Source organism: Paecilomyces variotii, assembly GCF_004022145.1.
Source record: "Paecilomyces variotii strain CBS 101075 chromosome Unknown C8Q69scaffold_9, whole genome shotgun sequence".
Classification (NCBI taxonomy): Eukaryota; Fungi; Ascomycota; class Eurotiomycetes; order Eurotiales; family Thermoascaceae; genus Paecilomyces; species Paecilomyces variotii.
In genome coordinates this window covers 1231353-1258214 of record NW_021167148.1, presented here as the reverse complement: position 1 = coordinate 1258214, position 26862 = coordinate 1231353, and the positions used below count along the sequence as shown (strand labels likewise).

The 26862-nt window shown below is 48.1% G+C and overlaps 12 protein-coding genes across 12 annotated transcripts; 7 read left to right on the top strand and 5 right to left on the bottom strand.

Moving 5' to 3' along the window:
• Positions 1 to 22: 22 nt before the first annotated feature.
• On the bottom strand, positions 23 to 1643 carry C8Q69DRAFT_474973 (type 2A phosphatase activator tip41). The gene is made up of 3 exons (XM_028631164.1): positions 1045 to 1643; positions 595 to 985; positions 23 to 537 (listed from the first exon to the last, which is right to left on the bottom strand). The coding sequence occupies exons 1-3, from the start codon at positions 1386 to 1388 to the stop codon at positions 424 to 426; spliced, it is 849 nt and encodes a 282-aa protein (XP_028483462.1). The 5' UTR covers positions 1389 to 1643; the 3' UTR covers positions 23 to 423.
• Positions 1644 to 1790: 147 nt separating this feature from the next.
• Positions 1791 to 3328, top strand: C8Q69DRAFT_474970 (putative serine/threonine protein kinase). Its single transcript, XM_028631163.1, has 3 exons — positions 1791 to 2017; positions 2072 to 2995; positions 3048 to 3328. The coding sequence occupies exons 1-3, from the start codon at positions 1922 to 1924 to the stop codon at positions 3171 to 3173; spliced, it is 1146 nt and encodes a 381-aa protein (XP_028483461.1). The 5' UTR covers positions 1791 to 1921; the 3' UTR covers positions 3174 to 3328.
• On the bottom strand, positions 3329 to 4343 carry C8Q69DRAFT_474969 (mitochondrial inner membrane protease atp23). Its single transcript, XM_028631162.1, has 3 exons — positions 4037 to 4343; positions 3713 to 3972; positions 3329 to 3656 (listed from the first exon to the last, which is right to left on the bottom strand). Exons 1-3 carry the CDS (start codon positions 4239 to 4241, stop codon positions 3429 to 3431), a joined length of 693 nt encoding a protein of 230 aa, XP_028483460.1. The 5' UTR covers positions 4242 to 4343; the 3' UTR covers positions 3329 to 3428.
• An 86-nt stretch (positions 4344 to 4429) lies between these two features.
• Positions 4430 to 6312, top strand: C8Q69DRAFT_474967 (putative glutamate 5-kinase). Its single transcript, XM_028631161.1, has 5 exons — positions 4430 to 4591; positions 4660 to 4847; positions 4921 to 5031; positions 5095 to 5190; positions 5249 to 6312. The coding sequence occupies exons 1-5, from the start codon at positions 4537 to 4539 to the stop codon at positions 6116 to 6118; spliced, it is 1320 nt and encodes a 439-aa protein (XP_028483459.1). The 5' UTR covers positions 4430 to 4536; the 3' UTR covers positions 6119 to 6312.
• On the bottom strand, positions 6313 to 7715 carry C8Q69DRAFT_474964 (putative beta-1,6-glucan boisynthesis protein). The gene is made up of 4 exons (XM_028631160.1): positions 7371 to 7715; positions 7202 to 7302; positions 6729 to 7152; positions 6313 to 6661 (listed from the first exon to the last, which is right to left on the bottom strand). The coding sequence occupies exons 1-4, from the start codon at positions 7581 to 7583 to the stop codon at positions 6596 to 6598; spliced, it is 804 nt and encodes a 267-aa protein (XP_028483458.1). The 5' UTR covers positions 7584 to 7715; the 3' UTR covers positions 6313 to 6595.
• Positions 7716 to 7720: 5 nt separating this feature from the next.
• On the top strand, positions 7721 to 9220 carry C8Q69DRAFT_336259 (signal recognition particle receptor beta subunit-domain-containing protein). Its single transcript, XM_028627534.1, has 2 exons — positions 7721 to 8197; positions 8278 to 9220. The coding sequence occupies exons 1-2, from the start codon at positions 7985 to 7987 to the stop codon at positions 9022 to 9024; spliced, it is 960 nt and encodes a 319-aa protein (XP_028483457.1). The 5' UTR covers positions 7721 to 7984; the 3' UTR covers positions 9025 to 9220.
• Positions 9221 to 9565: 345 nt separating this feature from the next.
• C8Q69DRAFT_474958 (putative cystathionine beta-synthase) lies at positions 9566 to 12120 on the bottom strand. Its single transcript, XM_028631159.1, has 5 exons — positions 12001 to 12120; positions 11374 to 11930; positions 11268 to 11302; positions 10537 to 11213; positions 9566 to 10458 (listed from the first exon to the last, which is right to left on the bottom strand). Exons 2-5 carry the CDS (start codon positions 11631 to 11633, stop codon positions 9868 to 9870), a joined length of 1563 nt encoding a protein of 520 aa, XP_028483456.1. The 5' UTR covers positions 11634 to 11930; positions 12001 to 12120; the 3' UTR covers positions 9566 to 9867.
• A 516-nt stretch (positions 12121 to 12636) lies between these two features.
• Positions 12637 to 14868, top strand: C8Q69DRAFT_336191 (vacuolar H+/Ca2+ exchanger). The gene is made up of 3 exons (XM_028627533.1): positions 12637 to 13798; positions 13858 to 14151; positions 14205 to 14868. Exons 1-3 carry the CDS (start codon positions 13008 to 13010, stop codon positions 14539 to 14541), a joined length of 1422 nt encoding a protein of 473 aa, XP_028483455.1. The 5' UTR covers positions 12637 to 13007; the 3' UTR covers positions 14542 to 14868.
• On the bottom strand, positions 14706 to 16566 carry C8Q69DRAFT_487847 (LrgB-like family-domain-containing protein; the record flags this gene model as incomplete). The annotated part of the gene is made up of 5 exons (XM_028632017.1): positions 14706 to 15155; positions 15220 to 15995; positions 16051 to 16162; positions 16219 to 16449; positions 16507 to 16566. The coding sequence occupies 5 exons, from the start codon at positions 16564 to 16566 to the stop codon at positions 14706 to 14708; spliced, it is 1629 nt and encodes a 542-aa protein (XP_028483454.1).
• A 214-nt stretch (positions 16567 to 16780) lies between these two features.
• Positions 16781 to 18518, top strand: C8Q69DRAFT_509030 (hypothetical protein; the record flags this gene model as incomplete). The annotated part of the gene is made up of 4 exons (XM_028633047.1): positions 16781 to 16962; positions 17017 to 17296; positions 17351 to 17833; positions 17889 to 18518. The coding sequence occupies 4 exons, from the start codon at positions 16781 to 16783 to the stop codon at positions 18516 to 18518; spliced, it is 1575 nt and encodes a 524-aa protein (XP_028483453.1).
• A 679-nt stretch (positions 18519 to 19197) lies between these two features.
• C8Q69DRAFT_336178 (cyclin-domain-containing protein) lies at positions 19198 to 20639 on the top strand. Its single transcript, XM_028627532.1, has one exon. It carries the CDS (start codon positions 19452 to 19454, stop codon positions 20265 to 20267), a length of 816 nt encoding a protein of 271 aa, XP_028483452.1. The 5' UTR covers positions 19198 to 19451; the 3' UTR covers positions 20268 to 20639.
• An 80-nt stretch (positions 20640 to 20719) lies between these two features.
• On the top strand, positions 20720 to 24061 carry C8Q69DRAFT_435868 (Palmitoyltransferase akr1). Its single transcript, XM_028628557.1, has 6 exons — positions 20720 to 21353; positions 21439 to 22239; positions 22320 to 22392; positions 22443 to 22707; positions 22761 to 22873; positions 22931 to 24061. Exons 1-6 carry the CDS (start codon positions 21069 to 21071, stop codon positions 23602 to 23604), a joined length of 2211 nt encoding a protein of 736 aa, XP_028483451.1. The 5' UTR covers positions 20720 to 21068; the 3' UTR covers positions 23605 to 24061.
• Positions 24062 to 26862: the final 2801 nt, after the last annotated feature.

Here is a 26862-nt window from a genome sequence, read left to right as displayed (position 1 = left end):
AATTATTACATGAACTAGGCTGTTCTTGATATTTGTGTTTGCATTGTTTGAAAGAACTTTAACACCGTTTCGCAGCCCGCGAATGACGGAGACCCGATTGTCCGCGGCATTAGTATCGACTAATACTAGGAACGCTGACGCTCGCTCTATCTGTTAGGTGATGTTGCCTTCGCCTCAGTCTCATGCTAGAGGATCTGCATCTTGGGATTCTGCGTCCTCGTCAGCTTCTGAAAGCGCCGTATCAACTGAGACGGCTGCCATAAGTCGACTGGCTTCTCCCTTCTTGAGCTTGGCTAATTGCGACTACATGTTACGTCGCAAGCTAATCCTGCCAAATCAGTCAAGAATAGATGTGAGATGTTGTTTGGCAGAGGAAACCACCAATGCGATGTTGTTTCAGATGGCTGTTTGGCCATAATCCCATCAAGCCCCGAGTGCGACCTTTTCTAGGCTCGCATCGACGAGCGGGATTATCTGAGAAAGCCTGTTCGGGTCTCGCATAACAGCAGGGACGTCCTCCCTTATACTTGCTAGAGACTTGAAGTTGTCAGCGCCAATTTACAATCATTTTATGGCTAGACCACTTATACACACCTTTCTAACCTTCTCATATTCACATTCTCTAAACTGGTGTTCCCTGGTGACCTCTTTTGTGTCGAAGTCAACATACACTCTTGTATCTCGTATCCTGAAGATCACGTTGTCGAGTCTCATGAAGAACCTTGCGAGCAATAAAAGCCTTGCAGGCATCACCCGAATCTTGCAGGAAAACATGGCAATGCCATTGTCCGCAAGTTCATCTTCGTATAGGACCACGTCGTCGAAGAACAGAATAGGGTCTGGGCGCTTCAGTAGCTCGATAGGAATTGGGTCTTGAGACTTCGTGAACGGCGGAGCCGTAGGACGCAGGGTACCCTGGTAATCTGTGCTGTAGGACCAGTCAAACGGTTTCACGATTTCCTTTATTCCCTCATGGGTAGTCTCTCTGGTAGTTGTCAGCCGAGAGTCAAGCAGCAGAAGCACGTTCACCTGGAACAAACTTACCTGCTTTTTTGCCACTCGTGTGAATATGCGACTTTCAACATTTTTTGACCTGTCTTATCGACACGGTCTAAAGCATCAAATGCGTTGAACTCAATCCCCCAGCCGCTAGGTTCATGTTCAATGGCAACAAAGTTATCACCAAAGATCATCTCAGGTACCGTAATCCCGAGCTTTTGGGTCATCTCCTCTATCGGCCCAGCTTTCAAAATGGGTGACTTCTGAGTCGTAATCTTGAATCCTTTAATGGAGAATGTGTTTGGTGATTGCGTGCCAGCAGAGAGAGCTGGAGCACCCGTGGGGTTACTCCCCCCAGGACGCACTGTTCTAGTTCCTCCTGTTGACATACTAGCAGTTAACTACAGCTAGCTATGAAGAATGATGTTGTAGCGACGGAAGATGTATGGTACGTATGCGCGTATACCTCCGTAGGAGAGAGGAGCCGGTTGTGTTGGATCTCAACTGACGGTATCTGGTTCAGCTAAAGAAATAATTTCAGCGAGAATGATAAAGCGCCTGTGAGAGATACCCAGGTCTGACAGGAACAGACTCCCCATTAAATGGTCTAGTCATTATAGAAGATCCGATGCGGCGACTATTCCTCCATCGCGGGGCATCTCTACGGGCCGAGACGCGGAGCAGTGGCTTCGGTGGTTCGGAACAACAGACAATCCGACATGTTGCCCTGGAAACGGAGAGCTCCTGGACACAGATAAACATGTCTGCTCTCTTCTCTAAAGCTATCGACTACTCTCTACAATCCAGCAAACTGAATTACCTCCTCCAGCCTCTTGGACGATGACCCAGATCTGAATAGAATATCTGCTTTCGATATATTCTGTGTTGATCGCTCCCATCACATCCTATTCCCACTGCTATCATGGCGACGAAGACTTTGGAGGCTCGCTTAGAGCATTTGTCCATCAATGATGAGAACGCCTCAACGAAGAACGCCAATACATACGGCAAGCAGAAGGCAAGTGCATCTTTATATTGCACTCGAAGGCGCCATGGCTAATTCTGTACTTAGGGATCGGTTTCAACGGCCGTTTCTATCTCAGGACTTGGGTCATCAGGGCAGCAGAGCTCTAGATCCAATCTGTTGAAGCTTGCATTGCAGAATACCAATGAAGCAAGAACTAATGCGAGAGATCCCGCTTCTCCCCGCAAGTCCAATGCGGAGGAGGATAGCCAGAACCCGTCAGCTCCTCTTTACCAGCAGCCGGCTGAGCCGAAAAAGCTGCACCTCGGCATGTTTGAGATTGGAAAGCCTCTCGGAAAGGGCAAATTTGGAAGAGTATATCTGGCCAAGGAGCGATCATCTGGATTTATCTGTGCGCTCAAGGTGCTCCACAAATCCGAGTTACAGCAAGGAGGAGTCCAGAAACAAGTCAGACGAGAGATTGAGATCCAGAGTAATCTACGGCACCCCAACGTCCTACGTCTCTTTGGTCATTTCCATGACAGCAAGCGCATATTCCTGATCCTCGAATTCGCCGGGAAAGGAGAGCTCTACAAACATCTGCGGAAGGAGAGTCGCTTTCCGGAGTGGAAAGCCGCTCAATACATTGCGCAGATGACGGCGGCTCTTAAGTACTTGCACAAGAAGCATGTCATGCACCGTGACATCAAGCCAGAGAATATCCTCGTTGGAATCCATGGAGAGATCAAGATCAGCGATTTCGGATGGAGTGTCCATGCACCGAACAACAGGAGGCAAACTATGTGTGGAACGCTCGACTACCTTCCTCCAGAGATGCTGCATTCTGGCTCTCAGCCTAACTACTACAGCGAAAAGGTGGACCTGTGGAGTTTGGGTGTGCTCACATACGAGTTCTTGGTCGGCGAGGCGCCCTTTGAAGACACTCCCGTTATGACCCAGAGAAGGATAAGGAGAGGTGAAATGACTATTCCATCCTTCGTGAGTCCTGAGGCTAGGGACCTAATAGAGAGGGTATGTACAGTCTACTATTTGTTATTTATATTCCTTTTCTGACTTGGTCTAGCTGCTGGTGCTCGATCCGGAAAAGAGGATTCCGCTGGACGAAATCCAACGACACCCGTGGATTTTGAAACATTGCATGAAGAGCGACAAGACCACAGAGAAAGCATCTAAAGATGGCAGAGTATAGACAGGTCAGAATCGCTCTGATCTTCTTGATTAATATATTTGCATGGAGTTTGGGTTCGGATCAGGATCACGGATGGCTGAGCGTTCATGGTGTTTGACATCTATGGCAGGAGTTTTTCTTTGCATTATTGGTGATAATCTACTATACAGACGGTTCGTACAAATAATGACGACCATTTGATCCCTAACTCCGCCAGCCACAAAGAACCCTATGTAACAATATCATAAACAACCCAGTCGAATTGGACGTCAAATATCACCGGTAGATTTCATCAAAAGGTCGCGTGTCTCTGAAGCAGCTGTCCCACACCTCATTCACTACCTGCTCGGCATGTGCCTCATCTCTGCAGGCAGGCCGAGCCCTGACAGAAAGGATAGCCCTCCGTCTTACGCATTCTTGATGTTGTTGCGTCAATTTCCACTGACCCCTTCGAAAGAATTCCCGAGCCCACCTGCACTCTCCACTGAGTGAGCTTGCTCGTATCTGCGTGAGTTGTTAGAATATATGACCATTGGCGGTAAGTAATTCTGTGCGAATACCTCTGTGCACGCTGCGTGCCTGAGATTGTCTGTCCAATTCAGCTTGAACCTCAAATGATCATATGCGTGGACCATCTCGTGTGCCATCGTATCCTCCAGATGACCTTGATCTCTCATTTCATTCGCGCAAATCTGGATACCATAATCAGGATCAAATCCACCTGCTTTCCGAGTCGTACAACGGCGACAGTAGATGTTGTGGCTCGAGATATCACCTCCGAGCTGGCGGATGTTGTCGCTAAGGAATCGAATGATCGGGCCTATCTCTCCTGTTAGTTCATGTGTTTGGAGCACTCCTCGTATTGTTGCAGGTAAACCACTCACTGTACTGTAGGAGGTAATCCCGCTGGTCCTCACACCGCTTACAATCGGCAGCCTCATTGCGTATATCCCGTGCTATACGGAACTGCTCTTTGCCTTCGTCGGTCATCTTTCCGGCCAAGATGGAAAAGATGTTTCGCCATTGCGTCCAGGCATCATCACCCGGGATATACCCTGTATCATTTTTCGTCTTGTCAGGAGAATCCATGGCTTCAGATGGATTCTTCCCCGATTTGTTGTTTTGTCCAACTTAAAAGAATAAAGCTGAGCTCGCGCCAACTAAGTGATCACTCGAACGCCGAAAGTTCCTCGTCGCACTTTAGGCGGTAAAGTATGGCAGAATATAAAATGTGTCTTTTGCTCCCCGCAGCTCCGAACCGGAGGAAGTAACAAGATCTCCGAACGGTCCCTTCGCTTCAGAATTCATGCGATGGACTAGTGATTCAATTAAAAGTTGAACCCTTTTTTTCTTTACGAATTGTCTTATATACTGCGCCGTGGGGATGGATGAAAATGCCACAAGAGACTCGGGAAGTCTCACAATCGTTATAAAATTGGGTGCGGAGTATTTGTCCCATCTGCAGTCTTTCTATGAGTCAGAGATCTAACATTTTGTATCATTGCAGGCACAAGCTCTATCGTCGACGAGAATAGCCATGAACCAATCCTTTCTATATTGACATTGATTGTCGAAACGGCCGTCAAATTACGTAGGGATGGACATAGGGTCATTCTGGTTTCATCGGGCGCCGTTGGCGTAGGATTGCGGCGGATGGATGTAGAGAAAAGACCGAAGCATCTTCCTCGAATACAGGTAAGGGCGCAATGAAATATCGGGCAGCCATATTAATCGTCAAATTCGTTCTCCGGCTAAATCGATTTCGTAGGCATTGGCGGCTGTTGGTCAATGTAGACTCATGAGCCTGTGGGATAGTCTATTTGCACATCTTAGACAGCCCGTGGCGCAAATTCTCTTAACACGAAATGACATTGCAGACGTGAGTGCCTTCTAGCTCTTAGAATGGACAGTTGCGCTTTGCGGTGACTAACAATGGGAACAGACAACTCAATATCTCAATGCCCAAAATACATTTTCGGAACTCTTGAACATGGGAGTAATCCCTATCGTGAACGAGAACGATACTTTGGCAGTTGCAGTACGGAGCGCCCCATATATATCGATGCAGTCGAGATGAATGCTAAAACTGCAGCTAGGAAATCAAATTCGGAGATAATGATACCCTCTCGGCAATTACTGCAGCCATGGTGAAAGCAGATTATCTTTTCCTCATGACAGACGTTGACTGTTTGTACACGGCAAACCCACGGACTAGTCCAGATGCAAAACCCATTGAAGTCGTCTCTGATATATCTGCTCTGCAAGCCGACGTCTCAACAGCCGGCTCTGCTCTGGGAACCGGTGGCATGAGTACGAAGATTGTCGCTGCCAAATTGGCAACCAGTGCTGGCGTGACAACGGTCATTACTCGAAGTTCAAAACCCGGCAATGTCCACGAAATTGTTAGATACCTTCAGCGACTCAAAGATACACTGATAAGCTCGCCCCAGCTTGACAGAGGTTCGGACGCCAAGCTTGAAGATGTGTCCGACATACCAAGAGCACCTCTTCACACTCGTTTCCTGCCCTCCGCCACACCAGTCCAGTCTCGTTCATTCTGGCTACTTCATGGCCTTAAGCCCCACGGAACAGTCTACATAGACCAAGGCGCATACAATGCGTTGCAAAACAAAGCAGGTCTTCTCCCGGCTGGTGTGGTAGGAGTCGAGGGTCACTTTGCTCAACAGGAAGCAGTCAAGCTAGCAGTTGTTGAGAAGCGCGCTTCATCTGCACTGGACGGTGATTTCATGCACCACGGAGAGGAGCCAAAAGAGGTGGGGAGAGCGCTGGTCAATTATGGAAGTGCGGAGATCCTTCGGATCAAGGGGGTGCGAAGCACGCAGATCCAGTCTATCTTGGGTTACGCCGATAGCGAATATGTTGCTCTTCGAGAAAACATATCCTTTTTCGAGGCACCAAGTCGTTCTGCCACCCCGTCATCATTCGAGAGACTAGCACACCGATAATCGATACCCGTGACGAGAGGCCAAGCATGGACGCTGCGCCAGATTTTTTGGAAGATCATCCGCCCTCCACGTAAGGACTGGCATGTACGACTCAGCAGGCCTGAGATTGAACATACCACCATTACGTAGTATAGTGTCGTGCAAGCATCTTAAGGAGGTCGGTATATGACTGCTCTCTAAGATGACATATAACGTAAATAAAAGTGGTAATGGAATTCGCTATCATATAGGCTATCTCTCCAAACAAGAAAACTGTCAATAAATTAGACCCGGCTGAGTGAATATCGTATGATCGTCAATGGCAGCAGAATTACTTCAAAAAATTAGGATATTGTCTCATGTGTCCATATAACGCCGTCAAGTAAAAGTCGTCCGGTAGATGCATGGTAAATGACCTCAAGGGGAGAACAGACTGTGCTGAAGGTCAGTTCTTTTTATTAATAAGTCCAAAAATAACGGAGTCCGCTTCAGAGACATCTATTCGTCTTGCCATCTCCTCAGGAAGCGCTTCAGGTCACTGTCGGGTTGCGGAGCAGGCGAAGCCTAGAAAAGGAGTATTGGTCAGCAGGTGCGTTGTAAGTCTTCGATGGGTAAGTCATGGGTTTCATACAGTGTTCTCAATGCTAGAAGTGGAGAAAGTAGCAGTGGCTGTCAAAGTCACTTCAACCGTGGGCTCTGGCAAGAAAGTGGTGGCCACGACGTAGGCACTGGTAGGAAATTGGCGCTTGGCGCTCTTCGCAGTTATCGTCGTACCAGGCTGCTTCGCTGCTGGCGCATATCTGGTTAAGCCGGTCAATTGATCCTGGTACGGTACTGTGTACTCGCCCTTCTCTTGTCTCTTCCGCAATTCTTCGCGCTCCAGTGTCGACTGTTCCTCATCAACCTTGGAGCCGGGGCCGCCCAGATCATCAGAGACAGAAGCAAGCCCATCACGCACGTTGGACGGAAAAGTGCCCGTCATTTGAGTGAGAGTGAAACGCTTGGAGTAATTGACGACTTCCGCATCGGGGCCCTTGGAGACCATCTTGAGGAAACTGGACATTGTAAGTGACATGTTGGGAAGAGACGGATAAAGGGGCGTACTATGCGTTCTCGTCACCGTCTCCAACCTCTGGATCAATCTTGAACGAAACCGAATTCCCTCGTGCAAATGTACCTTCCTCGATGAGATGAGACAGTTCCTCCTGCAACGCGAGTTACATCAGTACTGATAACTTGACAGAGGGCTGCAAAGGGGGGAAGATTAGCTCACATAAGAATCCGCCGTATCTCCGCCAGCACAGAGATATAAATCATATCGTGTGAGCTGTGACAGCTTCGGTTCCTTTCCAGAATCCCTCCATCGAACGGTTATTGTGTCTCCTCCTTTGGCAGTCGCTCCGGCGTCTGGTTCGAGGAATTCGACATCGGCCAACGCGGCAGAAGCGAGTGCCACGAGCAAGGACAAAGTGCGGATTAACTTCATGTTGGAAAAACGGTGGAAGACACCGAGCAGTTGCAGGGGGGGAGCACGAGAGGACCAGAACACCAGGCCAGAGGAGAAGAAGAGGGGAAAAGAGCAAGGAATCAACGGTTGAACGATAGCATGAGTTGTTAGTATGAAACACATGCACCACTCCAAATGGCCGCTAAACTGCTTTGGCACTTGCTCGCATCGTCCCGCTCGGATAAGGTAAGACCGTAGTTAGTCTACTCGTGCTCTACTCTTTGTTGTAATCTTTTCTCTCGGATTCGCTTCTCCTTTCTCAATTGTCTTTCTTCGTTTGTGTATACCTTTCTTCTTCTGATTTCATTTAGATTGCCGTGGGACACCGGTTAGCTTGGGTCGACCTGCATACGCTGCAGATAGATGATCCTACCTTGAGGATGACCACAGACGCCGACTGGACCTCATTGAGAGGCATTGCAACCAATTTGCTAGATGGCAGTCCGATAGCTATTTTAATAACAGCTGTCATCGCCTTTGGCTTTCCGATTCTGTTACACTATCTACTTTATCGAGGCGCAGCTTCTCCGCCGTCGACGTCTTTCCTGCTACTTGGCCCAAGTGGCTCTGGCAAGACAGCTCTTTTTTCATTAGTGCGTTTCCCTATAACTTCCTATCGGTGTCTCTCGGATAGGAATAAAAGAAGAACGGCCTGTTGCTAACAACGGAACAGCTTGAAGGAAAGTCTCAGCGCCTAGGACAGCCTGTACGATCCACCCATACTTCTCAAACCTCCACCTTCACGACTGTTACTCTTCCACCCACCGTTCCGACTGCTTCCAACCGCTATCGCTCCGTCAATGATCCCTCACTGTCCGATATTTCGAGAAACCCGATCAAATACCAGTTAAGAGACACTCCTGGACATGGCAAGCTCCGACAGACCGAAGGCATTGGTCGACTCGTGTCGATGACCAACGCCAAGAATCCGAAATCGAAAGCTCGAGGTGTCATCTTCGTTGTCGATTCTGCTGCTCTTTCGGATAACGAAACGTTGAGAGAGACGGCCGCCTACTTACACGACGTTCTTCTATATCTCCAGAAGCGGGCCCTGAACAAGGGCAAGTCTTCTTCTAAGGTTGCGACCGAGGTCCCGGTTCTTGTGGCGGCGAACAAGCAGGATCTGTTCACTGCTCTGCCTCCGAGCTCTGTGCGTAATAAGCTGGAAGCTGAGATCGAGAACATCAGAAAATCAAGAAGCAAGGGCCTCATGGATGCAAGCGCGGATTCGTCGACCGGTGAAGCGGATGACGAAATTCTCGGCGGTGATGATGGACAGGGAGTATTCAGTTTCCAGCTACTACAAGAAGAAGTCGGTTTGAAGGTAGAAGTTGTGGGTGGTGCAGTTCAGAATAGCAGCGAGACAGACGCAGAGTCTGGGGTGCGGAAATGGGAAGAATGGGTGGGAATGTGCCTGTAGTTCTGTTGATGAACGGGGTTCTACTGCTCTCTACGTCTGATGCACAATGATACCCTCTAATGTCGATGATCAGGCATTCGAATTATGGAATAGATATTACACTTAGGTATGTTTATGCGTTCGCGCCCAGCGTCTATCCTTATCGAGACAGTAGCGGAACGCTGAAAAGCAAGAGTTATTACACCTCCCCTCTGAAAAAAAGTATTTTTGTGTGTTTTTCTTTTTCTTTTTTTCTTTTCTTAGCTTGAGTAATCTCCTGATCCTTGCAATTCTCCCTTACAGCCAGTTAGGATATTAGCAAAGGTAAGCTGCCGCCTTCGACTCAAAAAAGGAGCTTCTGCCATTCGTCAAATCCCGCTGTAGGTCACGTCTCGAGCAGAGCATAGTACGTTTCAGGTTACGCTCCACTTGCGACGGTGCATTGTATATATTGGAGTCAATATAGGGAATTTCCATGCTCGGCCACTGCGCTCCTTGTGGCCTGAGGGAATATGATCTACCTCCTGCTCCGGATCAATTGAACAGTTAATACCGGTGGTGTGACATCCTTCTGGATACTGGACTAAGGAGAAACACTATAATAGTCTACTAATATGAGAATTAATTCAAGCAAGATTGTAGGATGCGAACAGAATCAAAATGCAATTATACTGGCTCTCTTTTTTTTCCCCACGCCAAGTGTTGAGACGGTAATCCTATGCCGGTCTAACATCACGCACATTCTATCAAGACGCCCACCGTTCTGTTCGAGTTGAATTCCCAGAACACATCAATCATGACTGATTACACAAATAATTGAGACTGTAAACGAAAAAGAATAAGAGTCAGAAACAAGAATCTTATTTAAGACCGATGCAACATCCAGGTGAGCAGGTCGACTTTGGTCGCTACGGCCACTGGCTTGACTGTCCCGTTCTCATCCTTTTCGGTGACCACGGCAGCGCTGTTCCATTCAAAGAATCGGTTCAGGACACTGAGAGGAGTGTCGAGAGTGATTTCAACGAACTTGCGGCGCTTGCCCTTGGGCTTGGAAGACTGCTTCGCGTCGATGTCACTAATATCTCTCGGATCCGTGACCACTTCGGTAAGCTTCGCGAAATCAAACATGACCTCTGAGACTGGGCTCTTTGGACTAGCTCGTCCATGTGTCAACCAGCTTAGGATATTGCCCAAGGTGACGAGACCCACGAGCTTCCTGCTGGAAGGTGCCAGCACTGGAAGCTGGTCGAAGCCCTTCTCACGCATTGTCTCGATGGCAGCCTCACATGACGAGTCGGCCGTGACTGTTGTCACTGGTTTCAGTCTGAGAGATCTAACCGTAGCTCCAGCCAAAGGATCCTTCTGCTGAGCCTGCGATTCAGGGACACCTTCTGCAGGTTCCACGGGCGGAGAGGGAAGAAGGCCATTTGCGGCAAGCCAGTCGTCATCCGCAAACTGAGCTTCGTTAGTAAAGTCAAACAGAGAGATGGAAAGACAAAACTGCAGAATGAGGGAGGGTGACTGGCTCAGTACCTTAGTGAGATAACTACGGATACTGTCTGGTAGAATGACAACCACAACATCGTCCTTTCCGAACTGGTTGTCCTCCGCGGCCTTTGCAAGTGCCGCCAGGGCACTTCCACTGCTGCCACCCACAAGCAGACCCTCTTCGGCGATCAAACGTCTGGCCAATTGGAAAGATTCCTTGTCGCCTGTCTTGTACCATTTGTCCACTATGTCCTGGTCCAACACTTTAGGTATGAAGTCGTATCCGATACCCTCGACTTTGTAGGGTTCGTTGGCATGCTCTTCATTCAGCGAGGCTGGGCACGCCAGAATTGATCCGAAGGGGTCCGCGGCGATAACCTTGACGTTGGGGTTATGCTTTCTCAACCCTTTCGCCAGACCGGTGATGGTGCCTCCGGTTCCAGCGCCTGCCACGATCGCTGTGATCTTTCCCTTCGTCTGTGTCCATATCTCCTCAGCGGTTCCAAGTTCATGTGCCAGAGGGTTGTTCTCATTGTTGTATTGATCCAAAATGTGCGCATTGGGCAGTTCTTTCTCGAGGCGTTTTGCGACACCGATGTGGGATTCAGGCGAGTCGTATGCCGCTTGTGTGGGAGTACGGATGATGGTGGCACCGAGCGCACGCAAGACGGATACCTTCTCTGCAGACATCTTCTCGGGAAGCGTGATTATTGTCTTGTAGCCTTGGGAAATTATCAGTATCTTCGCAATCAAGGGCTTTGAGCATGATTACCAACCTTTCACTGCCGCAACCAAGGCCAATCCGATACCCCTAGTTAAAGGATTAGAATGCATCCTCATTGAAGGGTCCCCAAAACAGAAAAGAGGATGTTCATAACACACGTGTTACCACTGGTGGGTTCAATCAAGGTATCCCCAGGCTTTATCCTTCCTGTCCGTTCCGCCTCCTCGATCATACGCAATGCGATCCTGTCCTTGACACTGCCGCCTGCATTGAAGAACTCCAGCTTTGCATACACGGTCGCTTCAATTCCCAGACTCTTTGGGACTTTGTTCAGCCGGACCAAAGGCGTATTGCCTATCTGCTGGATGGCCGAATCTATCACCACCGGTGGGTTGGCGGGGCTAGTGATTGATGACATCCTGATCAGAACTCCCTAATCGGAGGCGAGAGGGAAACCAGGCGACAGGAAGAAAATTGTAAATAGAAACAACGGGTCCAGCGCTAGAGGTAGGCGATAGGAAAGAAATGTCAGGCAAAATGAATCAAAAGAAGCCCTTTTCATGGCGTGATCGAGTGATGCAAAGGCATGGCGCGGTAAAATAATACTTAATAATTAATACTCCGATGGTAGCCGCTTCCGGACCATTCTAGGGCGGCAGATCCAGTAAGTAAGCTTATGCTAACCAAGTCCGTATGAAACCACACAAATATACTTCTGAATACGTTAGTTATTATTATTTTGATCAGTATTGCTCGTCAAGAACTATTGCAAATGGAATATATACATTCGCTTTGCTGCTTTTGTAAACAATGACGCAACTCTGCGCCTAAGTCGAACCGGTATGCCGAATTATATAACAGAAAGCTTTTTTCCTAACTATCATTATTGTTTGGCTATTGTTTATTTACGGCCATCAGAGCACGAACATATTCTGGCTAATCCAAGTTTCATCATTGCAAGCAGGAACACCCTCTCACAGCTATTGTTGTTGCAAAGCCACCAGACCGTATCACACGACTATGCATCCTTATGTTTACTGCTCAGCTGAGCCATGATGTGACCGCTCATCTCTTATAGCTGCGCTGAGCAGAAAATGTCAAACTACCCCTGACTCCATTGGCTTCTTGGCTCGTGTATTATTTGTGCTTCACCCGAGATTAATTACTTGAAACGATTCCAGGTGTCCTGTGCTTGCTTGTGGCTGTGTCGTTCGGCCCAGTAAGTGTTATTAGTTTGTCCTCCCAGATCCACCGTCCAGATACACTATCTAGCCTTGGACTCTTGGTATGCTTGGCCCCCAAGCCGATATTATTTCAACAACTAGACCATCGACTGCTTGAAGAGCCTTCCAGCATAGCTTTTGCCTCGGGTTCGGGATGGCTGTAGGCGGCTAAGATCGAATCGTGATTTCAGCGTATACTCTATTTGATCGTCAACCAAACTGGGAATCCATTTTATTAGCAGAGGTGCTCGAGTGGGAATAACTTCATCACGAGCACGGTCCCTTGCCAAGTCATCGCCTCTCCACGCCAGCGGTCTGGTTATTTTGGACTGTGTATCCAGTTTTCTACTGCTAATTACTCTTTTCTTGTTTCCTTGCGAAGCTTTCCTCCTCTGACTGCCCACCCATACTGATTTTTACGGTCTTTGTTTATATCTTTCCTGTTGGGTCCAAGTTCCCCGGTCGATCCTGGCGACGCTGACTGTATACTGGTCCTCAGACAGCGACTGCGCGATTGCGATCGAAGCATCTGCAATCTGAACTGTCTGCAGTTGTCGCCATTGGTCGAAATGGCACTTGTGAATCGCTCGTCCTCTCGGCAGTCTGCCATCGAGGCCGGCGAACCAGAGCTCGCAGTTTCTGGTCGCCAGGATGAGTCTCTTCCGACACACAAGGAAAAGAATCAGAAGGAGAAGCTACCCCCAATATTCCACGTAGACCCAGCTGGTGAAAGTGGGCGATCTGGAATTGACCCCAAATTTTTCCTCAAGATCTGTGTCAGGAGTACATGCACCTTATCCATGGTAGTCAATATACTATGGCCATTTGTACCCCCTGCAATTGTGATTCACTTCGCAAGGCCGGATCTCCATGTTTGGATCTTTGCCCTCAATTATATCGCTATGGTCCCAACGGCCAACCTGCTCGGTTTCGCTGGAGGAGAATTATCCAAGAAGCTGCCGAGAGTGCCCGGGATCCTGTTGGAGACGACCCTGAGCGCCGTCGTGGAAATCGTCCTTATGATGACACTCATCAGTAACAGTGATGCAAAGAACAACCTAGTGCCTGTTATTCAGGCCGCGATATTGGGCTCAATCCTTGCTAACCTGTTGTTCTGTCTGGGACTATGCTTCTTCGCCGGTGGTATGCGACGAGATGAACAAGTCTTCCACGCAGCAGTGAGCGAAGTTGGTTCGGGGTTACTATTGGTTGCTGGTTTTGGATTGTTGATTCCCAGTGCATTCTACTCTGCCCTCTCTGGAAGCGCAAACAGAAGTACCTTCACGCCAGAGGACTTGATTGCGAGCACTCGCACTATCAGCAGGGCGACTTCTGTCATTCTACTGGTAGCTTTCCTGACGTGAGTATAAGCGGTCTCGACCAAAAGCATCCATGATATACGTACTAATCGGGAATCAGATATCTCTGGTTTAACCTCCGAAAAAATCACAGCATTTTCGATGAAGTCCTCGAGCTCGATGAGTCCGCTGACAAGGATCGAACCAAGGAGCTGATAAGGTGTAAACTCACATTGACGGAGGCCCTTTTAGCAGTTGCAATCGCTATCACCTGCGTCTGTATGCACGCCGTGTTCCTGGTCCTCGAGATCCGCCATATTGTTGAGCTAGGCGTGCCGGATAACTTCATGGGATTAATATTAGTTCCTTTGGTAGAAAAGGCTGCGGAGCATCTTACAGCCATTGACGAAGCCTGGTAAGAACTACCACTGCCTCTTTTCTTCGCCTACTCCTAATAACTTCGAATAGGGATAACCAAATAAACTTTGCACTGTTCCACTGCCTAGGGCCATCGATCCAAACTGCCCTCTTTAACGCGCCCTTGGTTGTCATAGTCGGGTGGGGTCTCGGCAAGGATATGGACCTGAACTTTGAAATATTCATGATCGTCCTACTCGTCCTCGCAATTCTCGTGGTTGGGAACTTCCTTCGGGACGGGAAATCCAACTATCTCGAAGGGGCGCTTTGCGTCCTGGTATATATCATTATCGCAGTTACTACATGGTACTATCCCAACCCGGAAGAGGGGACCACCAACACCCAGGTCCCTATTAGCGAGGTTCAACGTCGAGTTGTCGGATATTAATCTTTCTTGTGGGCATCTTGAAAGTGTGCGTGTCATATAGCCAGCACTGTTAATTTCGGTCACGAATACCACTTCGAAATACAAGTCTTCTAGTCACCGCATTCAGAATACTTAAACGACAGGATTCATATCATTGTTCTGCAAGTAAAGTACTAAATTATATATCACGTTTGAGCTAGTTTCTTGACCACCTCAACTATTTCCGGTACGGAGCTGAGCCCGACCATCACCGCTCCAAAGAGACCCATCACCAAGCTCGACAAAGCTGCTGCACGAGGGTCCATCGTCAGCAGAGATGCCGTTGCTATTGCAGAGCTATTAGCCCCCAGTGTCACTCCTCGAGTCACGTAGTCATCGTCTCGTACACCAAGCCATTTCAGTAGAGGCTGACCAACAAGGATTCCGAGGATTCCGCTCATGATGCACAAGACTGCCACCAGTGAGCTATCGCCGCCGAAGTTCGTGCTTGTGGGAGTTGCAAGAGCTAGAGTCAAGGACCGTGCTGTGAAAGCCAGTGAATGGGAGGGCGAGAGCGAGATTGCTGCACAGACGGCTGGATAAGCGAACATAGACAAGGCAATTAGTGGAATGAGAGGTAAAACGATGATTAACAGCTGATGTATGTTAGTCTAAGGTTTTCCTATAAGGTCTTCCCTATCCGTCTAGATATGCACTCACATGGCGTTTTAGTTCTTTTCGATATTGGAACATAGGTAGTGCTAGCGCCACAATGCTCACATCCAGTAAAGTACTGAACATATCACCAGCACCGGGATATGGCAAGTTTTTATAACCATGCCATAGTTCTATGTAACGAGTCCCGGTCTTGAATGCGTGCAGGCCATCATCCAGGGACTCCCTCCTCGTCAGAGCCAGGATCCAGATGGCTAAGATGCTGACCGCAGAAGAGACTAAAACAGGATGAAGGAACCTCTTCCAGTGAGCGGGAAGAGATAGAGCAGCGAAGAAGGCGACCACAGTAAGGCATAGTTGCGCGGGCATGGCATACCCAGTAGCATAGTACACGGGTAGTCCGATAAAGACAAAAAGCAATGTATATATCATAATATCAAGGTTAGCCGTCAGGTAAGGAGCCCACTGCTGAGGACGGGTCAATGGATGCGGCTCCTGTGCGATTGGAGGAGTAACACTTGCTTCAACCACGTTCTGAGTCGGAGGACCCAGGGTGCCGCGGACCAGGAATGGATCCTGAGCTGGACGAGGCTTCTCGATGCTATCCATCACAGAGTCGAACTTGGAATCAGTAATTTCAGGATCCACCGAGGTAGAATGTAAAGTAATCTCGGAAGTGCTGCTCCGCGTCTCACGGGTCTTTTCCAATGGAATAGGCTGATCTTCGTCTTCAGTTATGGCCCGTTTGGATGTGCCAAGAAGCATCTGCAGCAATCTCACGCAGAAGGTCGTGAAGACGAAGACAGCAAAATATCCGATTACTATTTGTATGTGAGTTTGAATGACTTTATCAATGAGTGTATATGGAAAGCTTACAGAAGACTGCTATTATCTTACCAATTTCTATGCCACTGGTGGACTGACTCAGAGGCAGAAGTATGAATGATGGGGTGAAGAAGACATTGATATATCGCAAAGAAAATCCACACTGAGACCGCAAAGGTTAATACCAGAACAGACCATGCATAGGAAGGGTTAACATACTGGAATATCAATGTATCTCACTATCGTCCTCGTCCATTTGTCGCCCAGGAGCCACTGAGACAAGAGCAGTGCTAGAAATAGCACAATCATACAAGCGACCGATGCCGGGAATGGCACTCCACTGAGCCCCAGTAAAGAATCAACACCAAAGCAAGTCAAAAGGGCCAGCAAGAGTCCAACGGGAACTTGAATCCATGATCGCAATAATCTGCGCCACGACAGACGAACAACCTAGAATCCAGTATTAATTGCCGTCTAGAATCAGAGCTGATATGGTATGAGACCCACCAAGGTTATTGCAGAGACTGCGTCATATAAACCGCTCTCTATCTGGTTCTTCGGCGACATTGGAAAGTGAAAATTTCTTTATTCTTCATAGCAAGAGGGGCATTCCACCGTGGTGGCATACTACCATATTTAAAGTCTGGTGGTCATAGTCTATCTACTTGATAAGTTAGCGGATCCCGAGCCGAAAGTTGTCATTGGGCCCCAACCGCGTCTGGCTTTCCCGTTCTCTGTGCGCGTTCGGCCGATAGATTGTTGCCATCAAGTTCACCGCGCCATGGAATGTTCAAAAAGCCCGGCCGAGCAGGTCATCGCTGCCTTTCGAGAGCGCGATATTCCTTTTAGGAAGGAGATCATAGAGTCGGCGTTCGCTAATGAGCCCGATGGCCCTGCAAATTCGACATGGGTGTCCAACCATCTCCGTTCCGACACATTGTTGTCCAAGGAGGAGATCAATCTGTATACAGGCCAAATCCTGACCACCAATGTATGAGTCACTGACAGAAATCGTAGATATGCCAAGATAGAAAGTTCTGGTGCCCTTCAAGGCCTTCTTTCAACTGCGGACCTCACTGCAACGCGACCTTTGCTGGAGGATGATATTCGCACCGCCATTAGCTCCCTAAAAGAATCTACAGCATCTATCAAAAGACGCACTGAGGTGCTGACTGCTCAATGTGAATTGGCGAAGAAAAGGCTACGTGATGACAATGAGTATCATAAGAACCGTGGAAAGGCCTTGACAGACGTCCAGAGGAGACATCAATTAGAGAGACAGCATATTAGCGCCGCGGTACGTTCCTTCAAAAGCTAGTTGTTAAACAGAACTGTCACTAATATGATGTAGGCCGATGATCTTGCACAGACTCTTGAGGCGAGAATGAGAACTGGAACAGAGTCGACAGTCATCGAAAGCAGAAAACTATTTTCTCTAGTGACCGCCAGGCTAAAAGATGATGATCGGACTCTGCAGAAACTCGAAGGATTACTATCACGGCTTGGGTCTGATGATGAAGATAGGGCGGCAGGGAAGCGAGCAACAGAGCTTACAAGCAGGCTTTCTGGATATGTCTCCGAAGAAATACAGTGTCGCCTAGATCGATTATACATGGAAACGATAAATTCTACGTCGGAATCATCGGCTTTCAATGGGGCAGGAGGTGAAGACGAAGTCCTGCTTGCATTGCAGGAGGAGCTAGAGTCTCTATACCCCGAAATCACTGTGCTATCGGACATATCTGCGAAGCAGCAGTTCAGCGACCCCATACAGCGCGAGCTCGAAAATCATCACGGGAACATGTATTCTGCCTCAGAGAAAAAGTTGAGTCATGTAAGTGTACCCAGGTACAGTTAGAAATGGTCCTCTCTGACTGGATTGTATACAGATCCTCGACATTTTGAGCGAGATGACGATGTCCACACAAGATATCAGAGAGCGTTTGCGAGATAGACAGTCTTACCGTGAATGTCTGGAAGGTCTCATAGGTGTTTACAAAACGGAAATGGACGTTAAACTTTCTGAGCCGACATCCAGACGAGAATCACTGCTGAAAGACACCCTCAGAAGCTCACTGGGTTCACCGCGCCCGCGAGATTCCGAAAGAAGGAAATCTACTCTACCTATCCTCGAGTCACCGTCCCTCGAGTCCGTCTTACGCCGTCTTGGGACTTCAGTTGACACAGTACTTAGACCTTCTGAAGAGGGCGGTGGTCTCGATACCCTTCATGAAAAGAAGATTTCTATGCTAGAGCGCCTGCATAATCTCGTTGTCGCCGCTGATGTTCCATTACTTTCTCACCTCAATCAGGCAGACCAGGCAGGACAGTTACTTCACTCTTCCTTACATGCAGAATCGACTTGGTCGCCGTCACTTTTGGATGCTGTCCAAGAAAAGGATCTTGCTGAATTGGAAAGACAATTGGTTCGCGTTCAAAAGGGCGTTGAACGTGTAAACCTAGAAGATTTGCACCAGCGAAACAAACATCGGGACAGATTCATGGAAAGGTGGTCATAATTCTGAGTTCTATACATGACGAATTGATTCCCAGGTCTGGATACATACATTAATTCTTATCATTCTGAAGCAAGCATGCAGGAGTAGAAAGCGACCTCGTGTAGCGACCCTCGGAGGATGGCAGGGCAATTGTGAATTTACTACTGGTTCACCTAAAGCAAGCACATATGCTTTATGTAGAAAACCGAAAGAGGAATATCGATCGAAATAACAAGGCACAACTATTACTGAGCACCTGTTGACGTAGTCGAAAGGCGGTGGCCCATCTCGGTGTGCTTTCAAGGCAGAATCCAATTGCGGCGCGCGCCAAAAAAAGCTGATCGCAGTACCAACGCCGAGGATGCTCCCTCCTGAAGACGTACAGATCAAAGGATGCTGCCACGTCTCCTTCTTTGGAGCGGGGGAACTTTCGTCGATTCAACATTGCCCCTGGTCATACTCGAGAGCCTAGGCCTGACTGCAGCCGCTGGGACTACTTAGATCACCCTCATTTGGACATCTCAGGGGGGAAGGTTGGGCATTGGGCAACAATGTCAGTATTGGACATGCTCTTGGATTTATTCTCGCATCGATTCTCATGCACGTTCTTTTCTTTTTAAATAATAATTACTGATAAGTAGCGCTGCAGAATTGAGAATATCGGCCTGACGTCTTTTCTCGTACATAATCGTCGTCCTCGCTCCCCGGTTGGAGTAATAGCCCTTTCATACCTTCGTTTATCGGTCACGGATTGTTGTCTATCTAAGAGAATATAGGGTGGATAAAATCAGAATCCTCCTGGGGCTTGGTTCGACAATGCAATTTTTACCTCAAAAATCGTCCTACAGTTGTAGTGTTAGGCCTGCACTCTGCGTGTCCGGTTTCCGGTCTGGATAACCCATTGCGAGGTCTCGCGGATATAGCTGAGGTTTTCGCTCAGAGCAGTCTATCAGGATGAGCTCTCCTACAGTTGCCTCCCAGAAAGCGGATGCCGGGTCTGCAACGGCGACGTCCGCCCAGCCTTTGTCAGGGACGATAGGGGCAGCTGGAGACCGAGACGAACTGTTCAGCATATCACCCAACACCGCGCTTTCGATGTTCTGCGCGCATATCGGCGACATTGTGCGGTTGACTGGCGATGTTCCTCCGACTCCTTTAATGAAGGCTGCTTTTCACTCAAAGGCTGCAGACCCGGAAGACACCGAAGGTACGCCATTAAAAGTCACCGAGCTGCACTGCAGTCAGACAAGAGATCCTACAGTCGAAGGTGCTTTATTGGAGACAATCCAGCAGAGTGCGCTAGCCAAGAAATTCTTTTCCAAAAAAGCACCACCGATCTCATTGGAAGAGTACGTATCGCGCCTGCAGCGATATTGTCCAATGTCGACGGCGGTGTATCTTGCGGCCAGTCTATACATCACCAGGCTCGCAACTGTCGAGAAAATAATTTCTCTGACTCCGCGTAATGTGCACCGGCTGGCGTTGGCTAGTCTACGCGTCGCGATGAAGGCTCTTGAAGACTTGAGCTATCCCCACAGCCGCTTTGCGAAAGTCGGCGGAGTCAGCGAACGGGAGCTTTCCCGTCTGGAAATCAGTTTCTGCTTTCTAGCGGACTTTGAGCTGAAAGTTGACCCTCACATGCTAATGAACGAAGTAAGATCCATGCAGAAGGGCGGGGTTTTACTAGGAAGCGTACCTGGTAAGAGCACGGGGCCATCAGACCACAACAGAGACGAACCGTCAGTGCCAGCGGTGACTGCTCCGTCTTGAGTTGATGCTCGTTACAGAGCCAATTCAATAGTTTTGATTTGGAAACTGTTTTTGGATTGATTGGCAATGGGCATGGTCATGACTTTGTACAGTACTCGTAACAGATGATCCGTGATCATCTCTGCTGAACAGATTTCCAGCTTCGATTATACAGATGCGGCCTCGCTCCTCGAAGCTCGTTACAATTTCGTCATATTATTCACCATACATAATTATTTTGTTATCAGTTCGGTTCATTTCTGCCTAGCCACGTTTCTCCAAATCTCGGGGTTTTTTGGGGCCTCAACCGGAGTGTAGATGGTCGACTACAGGATATCCCTTAAAGTCCTAGCATGCTTAAAACAATATTCGATAGTAATGTGTTAAAACAAACGGTGGCTGTGCGCTTTTGTACATGCTACAATAATAGACATTTCTGCTCAGCCGCCCTGTGGTGACCACTCACGTTAGCATATCCATCGGCGGTCTCGAAGCTAACTCCGACTTCAACTGCGCGCCGCGGATTCTCCCCAGCTGCGGCTAAGTTCAATTCTCAACGTGTACGCAGAGTCCGTGGACTATTTCTCTTGTTGTTTCTCAGTCTTTCATTTAGCATCAGCTTTATTGTGCTGTTCGTTCGAAACCCTCTACCCATCATCTCCCTCGGACGCGGATATGAGTCTCCCTGCGGTTACGCTCCCCTAAATTGCCAACCAAACCGCCGTTGTTCTCGCCGTCCACCATCCGTGGCTCTTATAGAGAGTCTTCGTCCCAGAACAGATTTATTTCCTATCGCAGAATTGGCGCTCTATCGTTCCCGATATGTCCTCTTCGGAATCTCACAATAACAGCGCCGCTGGTCGGGGCTCCCTGTCAGCGCCTAATGGAAAGACAACCGCAGCGCCTCCAAGACTCACACAGCACGACGATGCCGTCGAGCTTAAGAATATGGAATCTGGCCCGGAAGCCGTCAAGTCTCCTTTACCGATCGAGCAGGATATTATGCAGCTGGCGCGCCTAGGAGAGATTGCAGCAGTACAGAAGCTATTTGAGAGCAAGCAGTTTGATGCCAAATACCGAGACGAGGAAGGGATTACACCTTTGCATGTACGTTCTTGTTCCCAACGCAGTTCCCAATTCATTTTAGTCGCTGTTAGGACTGTATAACTGACTATTGTGTGATCCACTACAGTGGGCTGCGATTAACAATCAATATGCCATGTGTAGGTTCCTTCTGGACTCTGGCGCGGACGTGAACGCGAAAGGCGGAGAGTCTGTTGCTACACCAGCCATGTGGGCTGCTCAGCGGTGCCATTACTATATTGTCAATCTCTTGCTTCAGCGCGGAGCCGATCCTCTTCTCACCGATGTGCAAGGATATAACATTCTCCACCTCGCTACAATCGACGGGAACGCTTTCTTGCTCATACTGCTCCTCCATCAGGAGATACCGGTGGATGTGACGGACGTTCAAGGGCACACGGGTCTTATGTGGGCGGCATACAAGGGGTTCCCTGCTTGTGTTGATCTGTTTTTGCGATGGGGTGCCAATGTGAACGCTGTGGATGAAGGTGGATTGACGCCTCTTCATTGGGCCCTAGTCAAAGGATCAGCACCTTGCATACAGAAAATCCTCGAGTATGGCGCAGACAGGTTCGCGAAGACGAGGGACGGGAAGTCGCCCTCGGTCGTGGCGCAAGAGATGAATACCACACGAGCATGGCATCGCGCGCTGGATGAGTGTGGTTACGACATTGACGGAAATACGAAGAATGCCGCTGGTTGGGCCTCACTGGCACAGAACAAAAGCACTGTATCGAAATTCTTCTTCCTTTGGCCGTTCTTGACTGTGTTCGTGGCTGTCTACATCCTCAGTCATATGCCAATATATGCGGCCGTGCCAATCATGCTAGTGGCAGTATTCTCGTTGCAGTGGGTAGCACAGCAGGTTGCCAATCAGGCCCCTTCAGAGTACAGGATTCTGCAGAGAACGGTACGTAAAGCGTCATCCCCTTCAGGTCGCGAATTAAGAAATATTCGATCTCCGTCCTTACTGACACGAACAAATACCAGCCCTACCTAGCGGGCATCTTTGCAGGATCTCTTTTTTGGGTGGGAGTACGATATGTGACACATATTCTACCAAGTAAGATGCCCCCCGTCTGATCGTATAGTCCAGAGGCTAACAATGGGTAGCAACTTATTCATCGCATCCGATTCTCAATATCTTGTTCGTGGTTTTCTACGGCTTGACGACTTATTTCTACATCTTCTCTATGACTTCAGACCCTGGTTACGTGCCAAAACTCAGCAGCAGGAATCAGCAGAGAGCAGTCATTACCGAATTGTTCGATATCTGGAAATTCGATGAGGAGAATTTCTGTGTGTTTTGCATGAGCAGGAAGCCCCTACGAAGCAAGCATTGCAGACGTTGTGCGCGCTGTGTCTCGAAGCATGATCAGTGAGTTCTACGTTACTATCTCGTTCCTTTTGCGAAATGCTAACGCAAGACAGCCATTGCCCCTGGATCGATAATTGCGTGGGAGCGAACAACCTACGCCATTTCGTTCTATACATTATCACTTTGGAAGTAGGAATCATCCTGTTCATACAGTTGACTATTGCCTGTATGTGCTTTCCGATACGTGGTATTATGCTCAAGACGATACTGATCATGCCTGTAGATATCGGACTGTTACCTAACCCTGAGGTTGTCGAGTGCAACGTCATCAAGGATAGCCTCTGTAATATCGCCCTGCGGGATACATACACTCTAGTTCTCAACTTTTGGATTGCGCTTCAATTGGTTTGGGTGACAATGCTTTGTGCTGTTCAGCTGGTCCAGATTTCTCGAAACCAGACGACGTATGAGAATATGCGAGGTCATTCTATCGACCATGCTCGCCCAAGCTCACAAGCTATTACGTCCGCCATTGCCGCAGGGACAACCTCACTCGACGCTGCTGGACTATCAGCTTCTGGTCATGGTCCTAACCCCTCACTTTCCGCTGGGGCTCCTCATCGTCACCGGCAAGGATGCTTCAAGCAGTGGAAGATGCTCCTTGGTCTTGACAGCTTTCTGGCAACGGCCCGAGGCGGTCTCAGAGAGCGCCGCGGTAATACTGCTCCCAGAAACCCTTTCTCTCGAGGAATCGTCAGCAATTGCCGAGACTTCTGGTGTGATTCTGAGCCCTACTTTGGGAAAAGAGAATCCGGAGCCGCAATGCTGGGCGGCGAGAAGGTCAACTATAACCAGATGTACGAGGTACCACTACGGATGCGCAGAGGAGGTGGAGGCGATAGATCGCAGGGCGCCTATGCGAGCCTTGCAGCCGAAGACCCAGAAAACGCGGTCTAACAGTATATATACGTTCCTTCTCATGACTAACGCATCCCCTTTCCTTTTGGCGGATGCTCTCTAGGGGAGTTGGCATCGACTCAGCATTATACCACTCTGTTGGCCTGGGGGTCATGGCCATTTCAAGTCATTTATTTGCTATCCCTGGCGGACAGCCGGACAGCTGATAGTTTCGTGTACGTTCATATGATGATCACCAAGGTGGGTATAGATGGAATAGACACTGCATGATTACTACAGTTGAATGGACGCTCCGTTGATTCCCGAGCACGAAAGGAGGTGCATTTCATTTTTACTTCTTTTTAAATGTGATTCTTCTCTTCACTTCTTTTTGTGTTATGTACAGTATATCTCCCTCGATGTACGGGCTTCTTTGCGATTTTTTGCTGGTTATCTTCAAAAACATATAGCAGCACTTCTTATATATAATAATGGATTGTAAACTACAAGATCAACGAAAAAGACACTACTTCTCGCGTAGTCTTCGACCTCCCTGTAGACAGCTTGATTTATACCTTTACCTTAAAACATAATCTCTTAGCAGCTCGATAGGCTAAAGCAGTTGCACGAAAATAACCACTCCTGCTATCTCTTTTCTATACGTCTATAAGCATACGAGTATTCAATATACTTATATCCCGGCGCACAAAGCCGCGTGCATGTAATCCGTCGTGCTATCCATTTGCACCCGCAATATAAGGATCGAAGGAGACACGCCAGAATCAGATAAGTAATTGCTTGAAATCAGTGGTGGGAGGCAGTGCAGTGCTCCAGCCAGCAGGTAATCAAGAGATGAAGTCCCCCATGGGCATAAATAGCTGATAGATTCCGGTATCCTCTAGTTCTCTAAGCAATCAAGAAATCATTCTCGTTTCATAATATTGCCTCTTCAGAGTCTTTGCTTCCGTGATCCTAGATCTTTACAGGTGGATTCTATCTATCTATATTACTGATTTCAGGTGTTGATGTTAGTTACGTGGAGGTAGTAGTTAGTATTTACATTTATATCTATCTATCGTTGATATAAGAGAAAAAGAGAATGTGTTCGTTGTTCTATTATTTAGTATCTTGGGACTTTTTTGTTTATCGTATACCATATTAATATATATCCTCAGCCGATCTAATAGTTTTGGGAGTAGACTATCATAGGATTATATCTATGTAGAGTCTATACGATAGTATTCTTTGACTCAATAATGATATATTACATCCTCTGCTCACTATCCATCCTTTTCCTAACACTAATGTTCATATACAAAATAGCAAGCCACAACCACATCTACACATAAGCAACACCCCAGATCCAAGCTCCAACCTTACCTTCCAGGCCGCAACAATTCGAAAACTTTACCCTCTCACCACCCACAAGAAGGGGAGCACACAGTCACCACTGTTCGAACCAGCTTTGCTTTCTTTTTCGTTCCTTGCAAATACCCCATCTCTGATTGCTCAACATGACATGCCGACCATTACTCCCGTGTCACAGCTAGCTGCATTATCATCATCATCATCATCCTCCCTATCCGCAACACTAGCGCTAGATCCAACAGTATGTTATCAATAATAGACGGCGATACTTGATCACCGGACATTATTCTGATTTTCGAGTCATGCCTGCTTATTATTTTTTCTCCACCGGCTCTCCTTGCGGAAATTAGTGCCCGAAGGAGGTGATATCTAGCTAGTTAGTTATCTTGCGTGAATATGGTGATGATGGTCTAATTCCCCCCTCCTCCCCACAGGAGATGAGGATTAGGAGGGGAGGGGAGGGGGGAGAAACAGCATTCTGAGCAATGAGAGCACTCCGATTTCAAAGACAAAAGAAAGAAAGACAAAAACGAAAAAAGAAAAGAGGGCCTACGAGGGGACCATGCATATCATACTTTCTACGTAGTTCCGAATGTGATGCGGGACTAGAGTTAGTAGTAGTTAACTTAGATAACTAGGTAGACATTCTGTTCCTTGCCAATCTCATGCAAGATCGCTGACGCGCAGAAGGGAGAAGAAAAAAAGAAAAAAAGGTCCTGGATTTGAAACCAGTGAATAATAACTGGTGGAACCATCTCATGCAGTCAAGGGGAAGACGCTAATCTCGCAGTTCCAACTGTATATCGTCGTAGATCAGGCTGTGTGATGTATCATCAGGAGCCCCGAGCGCGCGCGCACATGGCGCGGACTTTTATCCCTGGTGTGGACGCGAACGAACGCGGGGGTTGAAACTGCGTCGTATCTTCGTTGGGCAGCTCTTTTTCTTTTTTTTCTGATCTGTTAATGCAGGCTTCATCTCGTGCTAGGAGAGATTATTGCTTCAGAGAGAGAGAGAGTGGGGGGAGAGATAGAACGCGCGGGAAGAGTAACTTGTCTAGTGAGGGGAGCTTCGTTAGGGCGCGAGAAGTTCAACGAATGATAAGAGGAGAGTTAGAAAGACGCCCGCAATGATTGGAATTTCCCCTCTGTTGTTCTTCGTGCAGGATGATGACCATAGCACCAGGTACTCTAGAGTGGTATGGACTGTGTGATCAGCGCGGGTTGCAGATGCACGAGAAGAAACGCGGAAGATTCCAGTTGGATGCACACTAAAAGTACTTAGGCATTGCAATGGCCCGTACTGTAGAGTAGAGCTTCAGGCGGCCATGAGGGCTATTGCTGATGGACTCCAACACCCCACCTGCACCTCAACAGCTGCTTTAGGGAAACTTTGGCGATTCGTACGGCTGATAGAGACGTGATAGCAAGAGGGAATCAAGGTGGGCGTCATGATCACGATGGATGATTTCTGCCAAGGAAAAAGGAAGTAGTGAAATTATCTTAGATGAAGATCAAGTAGGGACAGGGAGAGAGGAAAGATAAGAAGCGCTGGTATAGTCTAGTATGGCTGCAGGGGGCGAAGACAAAAGTAAAAAGGAACAGGACGATCGATCGTGTCTGATCCGATCTGATCTTAGAGGATAGAAACGGCAAGTTTTGTTTTCATGACTTTCGGGTTGGAGATTTCCGTAAGCATTTATTCGTAATACCCACCACCACTTGGGACATGAGGGTTACTATGGCATTGATTATGAGCACAACTCCCCCAGAAGACAGTGTTGAGATATCTAGATGACGCTGGTTCAGCTGGAACGAGTGCTCTAATGACCGATGACAGGAACCAAGTTCAACGGAATCATGGACCTCACAGTTGGAATTTAACTGGTAGACTCTTAACTTAAGCTAGCAGTGTGATGTCGGAATGCTAAGTAAGCAATTAAGTAGTTCAGG